Here is a 19,684-nt window from a genome sequence, read left to right on the forward strand (position 1 = left end):
TGTTGGTTCTTTTGGATTTATAAGCTACAGGATTTAGACTTTCCTTTGAGGTTTTTTTTATTTAAAAAAACAAACAAAAAAAACATTTTTTAATTATGGTAGGTTCAGTAGGTAGTACTTCTATGTTTTAAGCTAATTAAAAAAAAATCTTCTATGTTGTCACAATATGACACCAAAATAAGCATAGCTTTATCAGTATGTGTTTCTATAGAAAAAAGTCTCAAGTATACGTACAACTAAAATGTAAACTTGCGTCTTGCTCTTGCTGATAGTGTCTCAGTGTATGGAAGGATTTCTAATTTTCTTTGCCAGCATAGCTATCAGTTTGTATGGATATTTTGTATGGATATATTGGTTATTCAACTCGTAACATATTTCATTCTTAAACTAAACATGTGGGAACAGCTCCCCCCCCTTTAAATTATTGTAAATTCTGAGAAAACACAAAGACAGTGTGTGAAGAACCTAAAACATCAGATGTGAAATCAAAGGTTTATACCCATTTTAATACCCCTTTTTTGTGCAAGCGTACACACCAGAAATTGACGTGTGTGGATGGTGTGTTCATGTGGTTGTAGCATTAACAAAATTAGCAGTTTACCATCTTTTGCTTTCCGTTGTTTTTCTTGTCTCCTACAAAAAAGATAAAAAAAGTTGCACATGTAGGAACAGTGACTGAATGAATCCTACTGTTGAGTCTTTGATTGTTGGAGTCGCTCCTTTTTGGTGCGATAGAGATGGGAATGGTAATAGTCAGGCAGGCTAATGTAAGTATCCTTCCAGTATTGACATCAATGCAGGAGGAAGACCAAAATCACACTTTCTGGAGAGCATGTTCTTATGGGCTTTCTGGTTTGACAAGGAATCCCACACAGAATCCAGCAGGTTTTAGTTAAAGAACGACACCAACACACACATTTTAGAATGAAAAGTCTGACTTCCAGGTGGTGACCCCTTCAAATATGTCTTCAGCACTCATAGATTAACTTCATAGGGATTATAGTGGTTGTATCTTCATGCATCTTGATGAAAATATTAATATAGCCTATACATTTTGCAAAGTGGGCTCCAATAGAATTGTACAAATGAATGACTCAACAGACTGAACATCCAAATTTTCAATGGAACTACAAAATTTTGGTGTATTTACAAATAATCTAAATAAAAATGAGGCTGAAACAGATGGATGGTGAATACTGATGTTTGCACAGGACCTGGGGTTTCATGGGACAGATGGTGTTGCTTTGCAATTTTATAACTGAAGCTTAAATGTTCATTTTTGTATGATGTTACAGTCCAGAAGCCCAAGAAACGAGCTAAAACCAAATCTGAAAATGGTATTTTATCTACAGTATTTGCCTCCCACTCTTTGCCGCCTGAGGACACTTATTTCTGTTCTCTGTTATCTTTCACCATCACTGCTGTTTGGATTTATGTTTGTACATGAAGGATATCAAATCCCACACGCGGCATGAATCTAAACACCAGTTGCCTGCTGTCTGTGCAATTTGTTTAAATATCTATAATTCAAGATACTGTGGTCTTGTCTTTTTTTTTTTAACCGTTAAATACAACCCATGTTCCCCCGAGTACATGTAGACAGTTTTTCCAACACTCTCATCCATCTTCACCTTTTTCCCCCATTTCTCACTTTGCTCTCTAGTGATGCTGGTGGAGAGAAGCTGCCTAATAGCTGCGCTGTTGAAATGTGGGACAGTGTCAGTCCAGACTGAACCAAAGGGCAGCTCTCTGGAGCCACAGGGCTTGATCCAATGCATTGCTTTTCCTGTAATAGAGGGCGAGTGAACTTGTCTGAAAAGTATTGCCTGTTTTCAGCCCTTTCATTTAACCTAATGTATAATACATTTTTCAATGGGCAAACTTAGGGCAGGTTTTAGTGCATCCTGGAACGCCGGACATGTTCGAGTTAAATAAGTATTTTTATTTACTTTTTACTGTTTTTTTTTTTATTTTTATGGATTCTTTGTGGAGATGCCAAAAGTGAGTTATTTTTGGCCTTGGTTTCTCCATTATATTTCTCAATTCTTATTTACTCACTCTGATATAGAAGGGATTTTTTTGTGTGTAAATACTTTTTGAGGAGATTCCTGCATATGTGGAAAGCAGAGGAGTATTTGTGGTGGCAGTGCTTAGCAAAGGTAGTAATTTCCGAATAAGGTTCTGCATATTTAAAGTTGGTGCTTTTAAAGATTTTTATAAAAGAGAAATCTAAAGAAAATTGACCCAACTTAATCTGTAACACCTTCATAAAATCCAGATCCACAGATTGCAGCTTTTCAAATAGAGTCCATCTGTGCATCAAGTGATCACAGTTTAAATACAGCTTTTCTTTGAGGAGATCAGAGGTTAGTTAGTGGACGTAAGTAAAAAGACATGAAGTAAAGATTGGTATTTCCAGGACAAAGCCTAAGACTGCAACCTCGAAGGCTAGGACCAGGACCGGAACTTCCAGATTGCCTTTTTTTGTAATTAAAATGTAATTACTCACGTGAAAAATGTAATTACTCATCCAAAATCACTCTGTACAATCAAACTAATAATGCGCATAATAAATGAATACATAAATGCATCCACACGTTACGCAATCTTTGAACTGAAGTCACAAATTTTTATTGCCTTGTAATTGTGTTATCATAAAAAAAGATTAAAGCAATTAAAAAAGAAAAATTAAAAAGAAGGACTCTTTGTCTCCAGCATTCTTAAGGCAGAGGCAGGGCATATTCTAGACAGGTCACCAGTCCAGCGAAGGGCAACATAAAACCATGCATTGAAACAAACTGACCACTACGGGCAATTTGGAGATAATCTTTTTGAAATGTTGAAGAAATCAGGAGTACCTGTAGAGAACCTATAAATTAGAGCTTCCGTCTCAATGCAAGTATTTAAGAATCTCTAACATGTTTTCTTACAATATTGCCCTATATTTTTGCACATTACTGGGGTAATTGGGGTTCAGTGGGATGTTTGATAACCCCGACTCCAGCTCTCTCTACTAACCAGATGTTCAGGTGCCTTCTCTGTGTATCGTGTGCAAATGTGAGTCTGATTGGCACTGCATCAATTCATTTAATTTACAATTCATTATCACTGCTGGGGTAAAACCATCCCCACAGCATTATTCTTCCACCACCTTATTTAAAAAGTATAAATCAGTTCTCTTTAATTTACAGTTATGCAGTGCTTTAATCTTTGTCTTTCTTCTTATGAAAATATAAAAATTTTATTCAAATTTAACTGCTGTAAATGAACATAACTTTACAAAGTTCAATACTCATAAATGTTTTAGCTATTGAGGGTTTGTTATGAAAACATTTTAGCAGTGAATGTGTGTAGTGGTTGTGCTTGTGGCTAAATGTGTAACAGGATGCCCCCAGACAAGACAAGGCATTAGAGAATATGTGTGATAGTGATCTGATTCAGATGAACTGCAGGTGGGAAGGTCGGGTTATCGCATGATCCCTTGCGGCAGCCAGTGTGAAAGGCTGCTCCACCATGTGCATGCACACAAACACGCTCAGACAGTAGTGAACACTGCAGCCCTGTTATGGCCGGGTGCTGACATGCTTTACGTTCAAGCATATTTGCTGAGCTCTCCTGCCACACTGCAGTGTCAGTAACCAGATGAAGACAGGTTTGACCCTAACGTCCTTTCTCCATCCTCCCACATATGGGTTTCACATACATTCTGTCATCTACCCCTGGATCAGCCCCCCCACCCCCACCCCAGGGTCAGCTGCAGGTCAGACACAGAAGGTTTGACCAGTCTGAGTTATTCCACTCAAGCAGTCAATATCAAAACTGTTGGTTAACCTACCTAACTTTGTTTTCTCCTCGTAGGACTATATAAAGGTTTCACACTCATTCACAACCTCACAAACAAGCGTGAGGCTTTGTGTCTGCACACATCGGCTCCCAAACCCCTCCACCCTCCCAGTTTGACAGATATATGACCCTGGTTTTCCCCCTCTTGAGTTATTTTTCAGTAAGGCTGCCTGCTCTTTGGGGCTGTCACTATCTGAATAGACAGATGAATGTTGGGGTGGAGAGAGGCAGACGGGAATGGACAGATGATAGAGCCATCAGCTTTGATGGTTAGGGAATGGATCTTTGACATCTGACATCATATAGACATCTCTCACACCCCGCATTAAAATGTCCCGATCTGGCTGCAGATTTGGTCGACGCAATTCAACGTGAAGAAGAAACATCCCATTTGAGATGTATCACTCTGTTTTTTTTACTCTTTTTCGTATGAAGGTGGTCTTGGCTTCAAGTTCAAAGTCTCATTGAGGGAATTAATCATTCATCAGGAGAAGAAGGGAAGCAAAACACAGCTAGGGTTTCACAACCGCTTAATTGTAGCAGCAATTAATTCTTCAAAGTCTGTAACCAAAGGACTTACCTAAGGAACAATCCCAGAGGACTGATGTTAACTTGTAAATACGTAATACTTCTAGCTGTCACATATATTTGTTTTGTTTTTCATAAATACAACAATTCCTTAACTATTTGAGTATTAGAGACCCTTGTAAAAGTATCGATACAATACACCATTAGTGATTGTACTTTTTACGCTTAAAAATCTTAGTGACGTGCATTCGTATTCAGACATCCAAGTTTATAGATACACTTATGCTAATCTTTTTTTTCTTTTTTGAATGTTATTCTTTTCCTCCAACTTTCTGTATTCATTTTGCGTGCTACTAAGAGCTGTTGTCATCACAATACGATTAATAATTTTCATTCACTCATTTACAGGAAACCATATACTTATTGAGTCACTTTTTCAAGGAATCCGAAGGTATTTTTGGGTGTTTTTTATTCCACTTTTGGAGAACTAGAGACTAAAAGTACTGCACATTATTAAATGGCTCAAGGTTAGAGTGGACGGAAAGCATCCCATCCACCATAAAATTAAAAGTTTTATCGGAGATTTTCCTGTGGACCTGTATTTGCAGTTTGACCTGCATGGGTTCTGACAAAATGCAAGCAAGACATCTTCTGTTATATATATTTTTTTTCACCAATGACTTTTAGTTTGCTTATTTTATGTTACATGCCAGATATGTGAAGTGCATTGGTAGTTGTTGCCCGTTAGGAAGAGGCTCTTGCCATAAGCTGTTTTGCTACTTCTCTGGTTGTTTAACTTTTGGCAAAGTTTGAGGTATTTTGCATTTCCTGACTGGTTTTCCTTTAACTTTGCCCTGTATTAAGCTGGTCTATCTTCTCAGAAACTCTGACCAGCATCGCTGCCTTTCAGCCTCACTGCCATCAGTGAGAAAAAAAATCCCTTCAGATTATTCAGCCAGTATAGTAAACTGTCATTTTTCTTCCCCTCCAAAGTGATTTTCCATATGGTGTTGGCCTAACATGACATAATCTACGTTAATATTTTTCTGTGGTAACATTTTTAAAGTAAAATAGTTCAATGGGTGTTGATACATTTTGTAAGACAGCATAAATATCCTAAAAGCCTTTATTCAGAATCTCCTTCTAACAGCACCTCAGAGTCAAAACTGATGAGCTATGTTGTCAAATATTTTTTGACTCTTGTCTGTCATTCTTGAAAAACTCTGCTTGAAAGTTTTCTTGTTGTGACACAGATATAAATAGTTTTGCCTGACCTGTTTGTCTCCTTTTTTATATGTTTTTTCTGCTTAGATTCGCGTTGATGGGCCTCCTAATGGTGGCGTCCAGTATGAGACGATCTCGGTCATAAAGGACGGCAGTCCTATCCTCAGAGACATGGCCTTCTCGCTTGACAACAACTTCCTCTACGTCATGTCGGAGAGACAGGTAGGTGTTGGTTTTTTCGGATGCCTTTTTAAACCCTGTGCTCCCTAATTATAGGAGCAGCCCCAACTGGCAGACTGGCAGCTTTAATGCATTTTGTGTGTGCGTATTCAGATGCTTAAATGTCAGGGAAATGTTGTGTGACTTCAGTACGGCCCAGGATGGCTCACCTCTACCCATCACCAAATCCACCAGCTCCTGTTAGCTAAAAATAATCTGTGTGGCACAGCAGGGGGACATTCTGACAGCCTTTGATAATGAAGGAGAAGAATGAGGGCAGGGACAAAGAAAGAAATCCAGAGACAAGAAAAGGGTTAGGTAAGAATGAGAATAAGCGAGATAAAGGGCCTCTTCCTTTGGCTGGCTGTGACGTGGGGGAGTAATGAGAAAAAGAAGGACAGCTGGGGGAGTGCATGACTTAGAGTAAAGGGAGGAACTAAGAGTGCAAGGTCATTCTTTCTTGCTCCAGATGAGGTGACACAGCACCGAAGGGTGAAAAAGGAAGCAACTGATATCTATCAGTGCAGAGGACGCTGGCCAGGGAGAAAGTAGGAGTGGAGACAGGTGGGAGGGGGACACAAGGACGTGGCTGGGGTGTGGAAAAGGAGATAGTTTGAGAGAAAAGACATGACAAGTGGAGCTGAAGTGAGACAACGGTAAAGGGACTTAGTGGCGCAGCAGACTCGGAGAAAGACGACGTGTGAGGCTGTCAGTGTAACTGATGAATTACCGTTCTCTCTTCTTATCTGTTCTTTGAACACCGTGGCTGGTCACAGCACATAGGTTTGGACCCATACAGGGTATTGTTTTGACCAATTTATTTTTTTCTTTGTTCTTTTTCTTTTTTTGGCTACAAAACATGAGGCACAAGATAAAAAAAATCCTCTTATTTAGTGATTTAAATCAAAATCATATAGATTGATTGACCAGTGTGTTCTAGTTGTTTATGTTGATGATTATAGTTCACGACTAAAGAAAGCCCAAGTTTCTTTGAAAAACAAGAACGTTCCATAAGATATTTTAAAATCTGAATGTACTGTCATAAACACACCTTAATTTACCTATTTTTCATTAAGTATTTCAGAAATGGAGTGTGGAAAATATGAGCCTGTAACATTGCTGAAGTATTAATGAAAACCAACTTGTCTCAACACCAGGCTTCATCTCATGGTATTTTTTATTGTCTCTCATCTTCTTTCTAAATGTACTCAACAAATTCTTTGTCAACTATTTTCCTGGCCAATCCAGCACAGTGATACCATGATCATTAGATCAGATATCTAAGGCATTGTGTGCGGGTGCCAAGTCGTGCTTAAAGGGCAAAGAAAAGAACATTGGTATCTTTTCAAGCTTGTAAGCAAAGGGAAGCATGACATGCTCTACTGGCTGGCTGCTGCTCTGGCCCTGATAAAACACAGCAGACCAATTCCAGCAGATGACATGAGACTCCAATCTCCCTCCAGACTCTGGGACTTTTTTTTTTTCTTTGTCACTAACTGTTTAACACAAGGAGTGTGACAGTTGTTACCCATGTCCTAGAAATGTTTGACTGTAGGATGCCTTGAGGCAGGGACTCCAGTTGCAGTCCAAATTTGGTAATGATTCCTGAAATTCTTGAATGGGAAGCAATCATATTTTTCCTTCCGCTCAACTGTGCATTAATACAACTAGAAGAAGCTCTCTGTGAGCTGTTAGCTTAGTTGAATTGAACTACTCAGTCAACACACCTTCTAAAAGGCATTACTTACGGCCTGTTGGATATGTAAACTGTCCATTCTGCCATGTTTCTAGACATCCCATGGCCCTTACATGACATAGTATATTAAATAGTCATAATGATACATTGAGATAACAAAAATGTTAAAAAGTTTGTTTAAACCTGGAATTTCCCTAAGAAGCTAAATTTGGGGTTTCTATTGCCATAAAAGCCAAAAGCCATAACATTTCCTATAGACCACCAAAAATGCATGTAATATGTAACTGTGTTCAATCAATCTCTATACTTTTTACTTTCTATATTTGATTTTAAGATATATTACAAGTTACATTGTACATATTATGATGCCAAGTTATTCAGCATTCTTTGATTAATAAATTGCATATTTTTATGTATAAGAATAAGTCACTTAAACATGTAATATGATGAGACCCAAAAGGAATGTTACCTCTAAAGCAGAAATCTCTTCAATAACTCTTGGAAAAATTCATATTTCAAGTCACCTATATATTTTTTTGTTACCAGAATTTATTTAATTGGACAACTTGATTTTAATTGCATCTTTTTTTTAGATCACTAAGACTCAGTTTGAATATATCAATACCACGCACAGTCAGAATGTGGAAAGCATGACATTGGACAGATTGCACAAGTGAAGAAGAGTTTGTACAGAGTCTGAAATGACTTTTCCCATGTTTACTAAATCCTTTATTCCCACTTATTTCACAGATGAAACAGCCTTTTGATGTTGAGCTCATAACTGCTAGTCTTCTGAATGAGAAGTTATGTCTGTGGATGTTATTAGTATTCAGCTTGTAGACTCTTCTGTCTCTCTCTGCAGGGGTTAGGGAGGATCGAAGCAGACACACGCACACACATTCGCACACACATGTTTAGCAGCTTTGGAGACGTTGCCTTGAATGTTTAACGATACAGTTCGATAGTCACACCTGACAGATTGGCTGAAATGGGATTCACTTCTGCTTTTTCTGTTTTATTGCAGGATTCTTTAACTCCACACCAACAGTTTTTTCAGATTTGATCCTGCTCTCTGTTTGCTTGATCTGGACAACTGAAATCCAAAGACATGCATTAAAGATCTGTGATTTTTATCTCCTTTACATTACACAGCAGTTACCTTAAACAAGCCCTGCTGCACTCAGTGGGCAACATCTATTTGACCTTTATCTCAACATGGGTTTAAATGTCACCCAGAGTCACACACCCAAAGTTATCAGGAGATATATATCTTGTCTAAGCTCTGCTCGTTCCCATGTGTCTGACTGATGCGGGCTCAGGCCGAGCACATGGCGTTGGGAGACGGCAGAGAACAAAGGAGGGATGATATCAAACAGGAACCAAGGCAGATTTGGCTTCAGTCGCGTTTCCGACTCGGAATAACAAAGAAGCTCTCTGTGTTTGGCACAGTGGGAAAGAGAGAGAAAACAGAGTGAGGAGAGGAGAAGCAGACATGAGGCTGGAAGAGATGAAAACATAGATGGAGGGAGGGTGTGTGATATTGGCAAAGCAAGGCCAAACTCGTGGATGCGGGTTCCCGCTCCCTGCAGCCCTCACACCTGCCTGCATCTAAACATTAGAATTTAAACATACAAAACAAAAAAACAAAACAAAAAAAACACAAAGTACAAATGCAAAGCTTTCTTTGTGTTTATTTGCATTGGTGCTAAAGCAGAGAGTGTGCAGGCTTAATCAAGATACATGCAAGCAAGTTTTTTTCATTCAGTATTCAAATTATATTCCTTTTTGGGAAATTCCTCAAACATTTGTTTGCATTATTTATAAACATTCGGCATCCAGATTATACTCTACAGGTTTCCTTCTTTTCCCTGGTTCTCATTTGTCACTTCCTTATGTTCGAATAATGGATGCTATCATTCATTTCCTTTTAGCTTCCTCTTTTCATATTCGCCCCATTCCGCTGCCATGTCAAACTGTGCTTTGTTTAGTAGATGTAATGACAATAGCAGCGGCAATATTAATGACGGCCCGGGACCAGCTCAATGCGAAGGCAGCGTAGTGGAACTGATTAAAAGACCTGGCTGACTTGCTTTCATTTATCCATCAGCCACATCACTGTTTGTGTATATGGGGCGTGTCCTACTGTAAGGTGTTGGATCATCACCCTCAGTTTTGACACGCCCAGGTAAAGAAGAAATTTATGTTCACAGTTATGTGTATATTCAATCTGGTACTTCAAACATATGTAAACTGTATCTGAAACTTTTCTGATATTCAACCATAAAAAATGTGGGATTTTATATGACTGGGCAACATAAAGTAGTGCTCTAAACAAAGCAGTTTGTGTTACATCTGCTGTGCCTACATAGCGTGTGGAAGGAAATGCTTTTGGATTTTATTTTTTAGCCATTCAACAATCTTACAACTAGGCTAAATGGTTGTGCAGTCCAAAACTAGATGTCCTGTCAATAGATTCTACCATACAGGATGTAAATCCATGCAAACATTGGCCTGTTGGCCTCTTCTTCACAGAACAGCTGCATATATACCTAGACTTATTGTCGTTTTTGTATGCACACAGTTTATAAAACAAAATTTTGTTGCATACAACTTAACGCAGTCTAATTATATTACAGTTGGACTAAGATAAACATTACCAATATAAAGTGCAGCTTTGATCAGAATGTACCAATGTGGAAAAAAGAAAACAGTTTAAATAATGATTATTAAATAATGATATGAAATAGTTCAGTCGAATGCAAAATGTGTGTTCTATTTGAAAGGATTATAAAAGTTCAGCAACATTTGTAGCGCAAAATAATGTTACAAGTGTGATGCAGAGTCCAGTTTAGAGTTCAACAGTTCAACATTCTGATGGCAGTGGTAGAAAAGCTATTGCAGAACCTACTGGTCCTGCAGCGGATGCTGCAAAGCTTCTTCCCAGAGGGCAGCAGGGAGAACAGTCCATGGTGGGGATGTGAGGAGTTCCTGATGATTGGGTCACGGACTCAGGACACGCAGCGCTGGGATGAAATGTCCATAATGGAGGGAATAGGAGCCCCGATGATCCTCTCTGCTGTCCTCACCACTCTCTTCAAGTTCTTCCAGTCAGAAAATGAATTATAGACAAGATGTAACTAGTTAGTTTTTAGTTCAGTTTGCAGTAGTTATGGCTAACAGGGTTTTTAACCATAAAATCATATCATTTTACATTTTTAAGATTTCTATGCTGCTAAAGGGAAAAAATATTTGAAAGTTCAAGCAATTAATACACACATTTTATTGCTTGTTTAAAGGACTCACATTCTGGGTGTAGTCTCATTTTGGTTTAGTTCACATTTGGTTTTAACAGTAATACTTAGTTTATTAGATCTCCGCTGAGCTTAGCTGAATCAAAATGATTTCACACCCAGATATATTTTGGACATGGTAAGATTATTTACATTCATTTTAGTCAGTAATAAGAGCAGTAGCAGGAATTAATTTGCGTTGTATTTTTGCAGAGCTCAGGATAATTGAAACTCGACTTATTAAGATGCACATACTGAAAGCTGCTTAAATTGCAAGAGCTTAGTTTTATAATCTCTACACAAGACTGTAAAGAAGTGGCTGAGCAGGAGATTTGCTGTAGGAATGCAAAGAATGATAAATTATTATTAGATAAATATGCCCATATTTTCTTGGGGAAGGGACCTTGAATCTTCATAGATTTCAACCCCAAAACTCTTTTTTTTCCTCTCTCTTATTTTTTTATATGTTGTTTCAAATTGCTGTTGGATCATTTCAAATTAGCCACCAACTGTTTTTTGTTTGAATGTTTTTTTTTTCTTTTCTAAAATTAAAGTAGGGGGGTCTTTGTTTGTTAGCTTTACTGCTTGTATCTCTGTTAGAGGTCTATACTTTAGGTGTTTTAGTGTGAACAAGGACACATTTCAGTTTGAAGATTAAAATGAGTTGTTCTACTCATAGTTTGTAACTTTCCAAACTGCTTTTTGTAATATTGATTAGTTGATTCCTCTAAATACCAGCTGTCTGGGTACAGCTTGTTTTTTTTTATTTTATACTTATATATATTTTTTTAATTACTTTTACTTTTAAAAGAAAGACTAAACTATCATAGAGTTTACATTTTAAAATCTCTTGATCACCTTATACTAAAACATTAGTGGAAGAGTATGTGTTCCGAGGAGGTTAGACCCCTTTCTTCCTTCTGTGGTTCCAAACGCTTCAAATTCAGCCTGTTTGATGAAAGACAAAGGCTGAATGTAGAAGCAACATTGCTTTAAACATTGCTCAGTTTCCTATGGAAATGAGATGCCTGGACACAACATCTGCAGGTTTTAAACTCCTTGTGACTTTTTCCTCTCTACATAATATTCTGTCCGGCTCCGGGGGGCATGCATGGCACAGATTGAAAGCTTAGAATGCCAAAACAAGGGAAAAGTAGAAAACACAGATGTTTCCAACATTTTCAAAGCCTGTCCCTGTCATACAGGGTAATTTATTTTCAGGAGTTTTTAACAATCTGTTGATTGTGGTGTCGTTTATGGGCAGAACTACAAGATGTCTCTCAATGTTTTTTATGTATTTTATTAAACCTCTCACCGGTAGGAAATGTTCCTTGTCCGCCATTTTTTTCCCATGTAGAGCTTTCTGTATAGTCTGACATCCGCAGTGCGCAAAATCTGGCCACTCTTACGCTAAAATAAATGAATTTGCTGAAGGTTTTACTCTCCGTTGCTTTCTTGCAGCAAGAATGAACCTCAGACACTTGAGAAAATACAAGTTTTATTCTAAATAGCTCCTGGTGATCTGCACCAGCAGAAGTTTTCTTGAAAATCCCAATAATACTGAAAGTAGTTCACTTTGTGTTGTGTTTTTTCATTGGAAAACTCCATCGATATTAGAGAGGGTTATATCAGTGTGTCCTGGCCACAACTACATGTGGTTACTGTGATTCCTCTCAGCTGTTCCCTTTATAGGTCCTTATAGCATGTTTTTACACTGGATGCTCCTCCTACCAGCCAGAGGTCCCCCCATATCAAAGACGCAGACTTAACCTGCTCCACCACAGAGAGCCATGCTGACATATGGTATATATAATGATGAAATTAACAAGCTTTTCCTTTTTTCTCTTTGGTCGCTTTTTGTTGTTTAAGCTAATCTAGCTGATAATTGGCCACTTCTTGGCAATAGGTGTGTTATTCTTGCATAGGATTATCGATCTGAAGTGCAGCAAATGCTTACCTGATCATTCTATATTTTTACCTTTTTTCCCTGTTGTTCTCTGTACGAAATGCCCTCTGAAATGCCTTAGATTCCTAAATCCACCTCATAATATTTGATATTGCATGTGGTCTTCAGCCTTAATCGCAAATCATATCTTGATGATGCAAAGTCCAAGCACATGACTATGTTGCACAGGATCTGAAAGTGGTGCATTTGCTGTAGTGCAAAAGCGTACATGATAGACCTGTGGAGCCTTAATGGAGTTCCTAGTGAAATACAGGCACTGTAATTGCAGGCTCCTTATGAGGATGAGTGTGAAATTTCTGCTAGTATTACTAACAGAGGGATATCGAGCTAGCGAGGAAAACTGGCTCATTTTTCATGGATAGACCCAAACAACTTTCCGCCATGTGCTGCTGTCACTCTTCAGTTCACCCTGGGCTCTGTAGGAAACATTATATCCGGTCGGTTTTCTGTGTTTCTGTCCCACTCTGCCCTCATCTCCTACCTTCATGTACAAAGCAGCAACATTACAGAAAGGAAAACCTCAGATTTTTTTCTTTGCCAATTCATTCCAGTTGCTCAGCTGTGAAATTTAAATTCTGTGCATGAGTTGTTTCTTCTTTTTTTTTCCAAGCCTTTAAGTCTTTCTATGATGTCTTCTCTAAAAATGTTTTTAAAAAAAATACTTGGAATTTTTTTGTTTCTCCTCCAGACAGAGAATTTCTAGACAAAGTCTGGATATTTCTTCACACCTTGTTTAGACTAAGATTAGCTGACAAACTACCTGAGTATTATCGTATCGAGTGTTTTTGTGTTTTTTTCAGAGACTGTATGAAGTATTTGCTTTGGCTGTATAACCGACATAAGTAGCAGCTTTAGTCTGGCATAAGCCAATGTGTAATTCTGAGATAAATAAGAAAAATGGTGTTTTGATTTACAATATACTTTCTAATTTAACTTGAACAACAGCATACACCACATGATTGAATTGCTCAGAGTAACAGTTACTGTAGAAGCATACTGTAAGCAGCTAGTTAGGGGAAGCAGATGGTTGTTTTACAATAACACCTGTAGGTCCTTAAACATACCTTTAAAACACTATTTCCTAATAGTTATGGGTTGTTCTTCTTTTCTTTATGTCATGACTTAAAACATTGATATTTTATAACATTTGAAAAAATGCTAATTGTAATTGATTTGTTTACTTTTATCAAACTATTTGCTTTATTTTCTCTTATGGAAGTTAGTTTATGTTTTTACCATATTTATTACCGTTAACTGACTGGTGAATGGTTAAATGTGTCCGTTCTTGTTAATGACCGCCCACAAGAGTATTTTTCTTATCTTAGAATTGTTTCTTTTTTTATGTTGTAAAGATTCACTCTTTTAATTTTTTATGTTTTTTTTATTTTATTTAGTTTTCTGTCTGCTTGTTTTTGCCTTCATCACACCTGAATACCCCCACTCTGGGGCCATAAAGGCCTTTCTTTTCTTTTCTTATAGTGTGGATTAACAAAATTCTAGTTTCAAAACCACTAGCCTTTTCACCTCATTGTTCTTGAAGTTTAAAGATGTTTTTTATGGCTTTCTATGGCTAAATTAAGCTCTAAGAAATTGAGCTATTCTTCATCCCACCTGTTGAGCCCAACGCCAGCATGCTAAAGAAACATGTATTTTTTTCTTTGCTTCCAAGAATTATTCTTTTCCTTTTTATTTAGAAACACTGACATTCTGACAGGCTGACACCCTGAACACAAAGCGTGACTAATTCACTAATTTCAGCCCGCCAAACCATTTTTACGATATAAATAGCAGAATAGCATAAGGCTATACTATTCTGCATGATAAGCTTTAACTATACTTATTTTTTATTTAGCAAAAAAAAAAGATTATCATAAATGTTAAAAACAATAATATTTCACTTTTTTTTTTTATAAAAGCAGCTAGATCACATTTTAAATGTTTGTTTTTAATGTAGTTGTAATAATTGAGATACGGTGAGATGATGCCAGCCTAAGCCTGTTGATACTTGAAACGGTCTCATTTCTATCTGTGATAGTGGTCTCTTAGGTTTTGCAGTTTATTTTCGTAATACTAAAAGCACATTTTTAAAGGATTCGGAAATATTGCAATATCTCAGAAAGTGTTTTATTTTTAGTATAAATATGGGAGCTTGAAATAAACTATACAACAAACAAACATATTGTCATCACATGGTCTAAAATGACAAGAAAAATACTTTAAACATTTGTTCAAAGCTGTTAAGTTGTTCAGTTGTTTGCTCTGTTAAAAAAGTAGGTGCCTTCCTTTTGACAAAATTAATTTTCTTACTAAAAATGAATAATAATAATAATAATAATAATAATAGATTTTATTTGTAACGCACCTTACATTTCAAAGAAATCTCAAAGTGCTACAGAGACCAAAAGAAGAAGAAAAAAAACAAAGACAAAAATAATAACAATAGTAATAAAAATAAATAAATAAATAAATAAAAAAAATAAAAAAAATGCACTAAACTCATGTCAAAATAGGCTTATCCGTGCATTTATCTTCCCATGTTACTATCTCTAGCAGTCAGTGGGTCAGAGGTGGGGTCCAACCTGGACAGGTCACCAGCCTGTCAATGGGCACACAGCCATGCACGCACACACTCACCCCTAAGGGTGCCAGTTAAACTAAAAGTCATGTTTTTGGAATATGGGAGGAAGCCGGAGTACACAGTGAGAACCCATTTATGCACAGGGATGCAAACTCCATGCAGCAAGATGCGGGGCCGGGAATCGAACCCAGAACCTTCTTGGCAACAGTGCTACCCACTGTATTACCGTGCAGCCCAAATTATGCTAAAGTCGCCATCTGGTGTATAATGACCCCAACCACATCCAGATAATTTGGTTTGAAGCACCGTTTATGTGGAAGAAGTGGTCCTAGCAAATGTTTTCTGTCATGCTTCGGAAAACTAGGAAGCCATATGCCAACACATGGACCACACAGCTGCGTCTGTTCCCCAGTCTCACAGGGACTCAAGATGAAAGTACAGGATCAAGGGGACAGCTTGCTATCAGTCAAGCCTTGATAGATTGCTGTTTGAGTCCTACCTGAGATGCAAGTGCAACAGCAGCGTCAGTTTGGAAGCTCTTTATAGTATGAGGCCAGCAAATCATTTGCCTGACTGCTTCCTCACCCAGGTGCTTTACAGCTGAGACTCTAGCTCACTTTCCTTTGCTGGTTCTCTAACAGCCTCCGACTCGCTATTCACTCCTGGTCAAATTAACTCAAATCCCTCTTTCAATAAACACGTCTGATGTTATTGATGAAGTCATTTAGCTTTTCGTTATGAAAATAATTTCCTTCTATCTCCCCTGTTTAGATTTTATAAATCTCAAGCCCTGGTGGATAAAGCATTTTGATTAAAAGGTGGAAATACTGATTTAGGTGGAATATTGATATGTCATATTCTTGTATTTATAAGTTAATTTTATTCTCTGATGTGTTTTGCTTTTGGAATCAAACCAAGGTTTGGTTCACAGTAACAGATAAAAGAGAAGCACCTGCATTAAATCACAATAACTTCTTTTATGTTTTGTTGCTTTTTCAAAGATGAATGAATGCAGATATCACCAAAAAAACTGTGATATCAGCAAATATATGTCCTGCCTTGAACCATAACACTGCACTTGATTAGCAGGTCTACTTTTAGGTACACTAATTTGTGGATGGTTAGTTCGTGGAAGTGGTACAAGGTAGTTGTGTGTTTGTGAATGCACAAATACTGTAAGAATTCAGCTTGCAGGCAAGATTACATATGGTCCTACATCAATACAATGCATCTAAGAACATGGATTTATCGATGATAAGGCCTTGTTCTATCCTTTATAAAATATAGTCCCATTTATTTATTCAAAATAAAGTCAAATAACAGATTTTGTTAATTGGATTTTACTTTATTCTCCACCAAATGCCACAATATCCATTTTTCTTGACAACAGGAAATGCCTCGCAACAGCAGAAGTTTTAGCAAGAAAAAATCTATCTAGCTGCTTGTAGTTCAGTAAAGTGTCATTTTTCTCCTGTTTTCAATATTTCCATGCAGCACAATTAACTGAAATGCCACACCAACAGTGCTCTGTTTTAATTTTATATTAAGTAGGCATGCACCGAAATGGAAAAAACAAAAAATTAGGAAACCAAGTCCAAATAAAAATCACCAAAATAAGTTATGTCAAATAGTGGATCCTTGTTATTTTTGCCAACGATATGTACTAACCCTCTTTAAAACTGATGCTAGTTTTTTAAACTCAATAAATCAGTTTCAACCTGGAGAGACTCAAATGGAGAAAAAAAAAAAAAAAAAAAAGTACTTATAAAGATTCTATTGACAGAATGAGAATAATCATTTGGCGCTCGGACCCTGGCAGAACACACAATACTGTAAGTTCGATGAGCTTGGATGAATAACTTAGGAAGACGGTAAGAGTAGTCTTTCCCTCCACGGCCCGGACACTGGTTGAATAAGCCAGAGGATGAGAGGGTCTAAGAGTAGTCTACGAACGAGGGAGGAGATGAGGAGAAGGTGGGTCCAAGTTCTGCTGAAGCACTGAATGAGGAAAGTTGGGTGTTTGTCGTAATGAAGAGGGCCTTTTGAAACGATTGGCTCCAGAGAGGGTGCGGTCTGTCGTTGATTGGCTGAAGCTTGAGCAAGGCACATCAGCAGGTGTTCAGGGTTAGGCTGATTAAGAGTCTTTCAGGTTGATTTATCAGTTAATATTCAGTAGAAAGGTATCAAAATATTAAGTTGTCATTGAAATTATTTTGTTATGCCCGTTACCTTGCCAGAATAACTGGGAAACGTTCTTGTCTTTTCAAACACCTCTATCAAAGACAGCCGGCATTTTCAGTGTCAGATTCCTTTTCTGGATTGCATTCTTCTCATATCCATAATAGTGGTGTTTAGTTTTTGTGCTACTGACCTGAGTGCACAGTGAGACCGATGTGCATCATTTAAACTCAAACAACCTTACTAATAACCTATTACAGCGCATGCTCAACTCTGAAAAACTCTTCTCCACCATCCATGTTCTCTTGCTTCAGCTGTTTTCTTTGTGTGTTTGACAACTTTTCTGCGAGTTGGCTGCGCTGTTTGCTTGAGATCCTTTTTCCTCCAAGCTGGATCAGATTTTTTTGTTGCATATTCACAAGTTTTGGCCATCTTATTTTGGCATTAAATGTTTGTCATCCACAGCGATAGACTGGCAATACATCCAGGGTGTACCCCGCTTCTCGCTCTTAGACAGCTGGAGCTGGAGCACCCCTTGCAACCGGATAAGCGTGAAAGAAAATGGATGAATGTTTGTCATCCAAAAATACACTCTTTTTTTTCTTTTTAAGCTAATTTTGTGCATTAACCTAGCCCAAAGAAACTAATTCCATTGCCTACAAAATTCAGTACCTGCACAGGCAAAAGTAATGGTAGAACATGTTTGTATGCATCTTCATAAAATGCTGTGCTCTGCTTTGTTTTTCACATGTCATTCATTCATATATGTTGTGTCAGCAGAGTTAGGTCAGGGGTAAGGAAAGGTTCAAAGCTTAATTAAAACTGCTCATCAACATAAGGCTGTCATTCTGCAAATCTGACTAAAGACCAGTAAATCAAGCTATCCTTCAGCGCTCCGCATGTTTCACTAATAATTTTCCCTTCACCATTTTAGCCAAGTTCTATTGATGTTTTACATGTCTAAATGTCGAGCTCAAAGTCTACCCTTCCTTGCAGGCCCACCTCACAAAGGCACCTCATTTGCATGAATCCCTGAACCGGCATCGTTAATTGACTTAAGCTAGGATTAGTGTTAATAAGGTTTTTTCAGCCCTGAAACCATTGACCAACCCTAACCTCATTATTTGATAGCAGCACACGTCCTGTCAGCCCCATCACGCCTTTAATTAATAGGAATCTCCACACACCAGTATTCCAGCCTGACCCCCTTCATACCTCTCATTTGTCCCCCCTTTTTTCCCCCTTCTACAATCCTTACAGCACGACTCTTGTTATGTCAGTGGAGGTCAATACTTAGTATTCCACAGTGCTTACATTGATGTCAGAGGCTTAACTATTAAATTGTGTTTGCAGAGCATCTAGTTCTTTATTTGTAATTTCTGTAGATTGACCAAATCTGTGGGACAAACTCATCCAAAAATAATTAGATCTTAAACCAAGCATCACAGTTTTTTTTGTTTCATTACATGACTTTTGTTTCTTTTCATTTTTCAAACAGTAGCTTAAACACATTGGATGGTGCATGAAACTTTTACAGTCCTTGGGAAGTGACAGAAGTTAAAAAGTGTTCGTGATTCTTTGAGCGCCAGATTCCCTTTCTAACTGGCACAGGTTGCATCTGGCCATATGATTGTTTCTCAATCAATTCAGTTTAATTCAGTTTATTTATATAGCGCCAATTCACAACACGTCATCTCAAGGCTCTTCAGTTCACCAGGTCATACAGTCAATTAATTCAAAGTTTTCAAAGGAAAACCAGTTGATTGCATCGACTCATTGGCTCGAAGGCAATCCCTCACATTAAGCATGCTTAACATTAGGCATGCTTAATGTGAGGGATACATTCCCTGATATGGGAGCAGCCAGCTCCCATATCAGGGAATGTAGAGAGCACATCCAGCCAGTCACAGTCAGAGAAACAGGACTACACTGAAAAACAGGCTGATCTCGAACATCTATAAACAAAGGTGTTGATGGCAGCAGCACAGCTGAGATGTGTAGTACTTTGTAGGTTAGAATAAAATTGAATAGCGAGTTTAAGTAATTCATTTTACAAGATAAACTCATATTGAATCAAAACAAGCAGGAATTTTTTTTACATTTATTTTGACAGAGCGGAAAGATCACCAGGTTAGGACTCAATCTTGTGATGGCAGCATTGA

General features: G+C 37.8%; 1 protein-coding gene across 2 annotated transcripts in view; it reads left to right on the forward strand.

The window, feature by feature from the left end:
- The window catches only part of LOC119784976 (plexin-A2-like), a 261,005-nt gene that overhangs the window by 105,120 nt on the left and 136,201 nt on the right, over window positions 1-19,684 (forward strand). For both annotated transcript variants that reach the window (XM_038287311.1, XM_038287312.1), the window contains exon 4: window positions 5,683-5,817. In XM_038287311.1, coding sequence (XP_038143239.1) covers window positions 5,683-5,817 — 135 coding nt within the window. The remainder of the gene's footprint in view (window positions 1-5,682; window positions 5,818-19,684) is intronic.

Source organism: Cyprinodon tularosa, unplaced genomic scaffold, assembly GCF_016077235.1.
Source record: "Cyprinodon tularosa strain WSP-4 unplaced genomic scaffold, ASM1607723v1 ctg239, whole genome shotgun sequence".
NCBI lineage: Eukaryota > Metazoa > Chordata > Actinopteri > Cyprinodontiformes > Cyprinodontidae > Cyprinodon > Cyprinodon tularosa.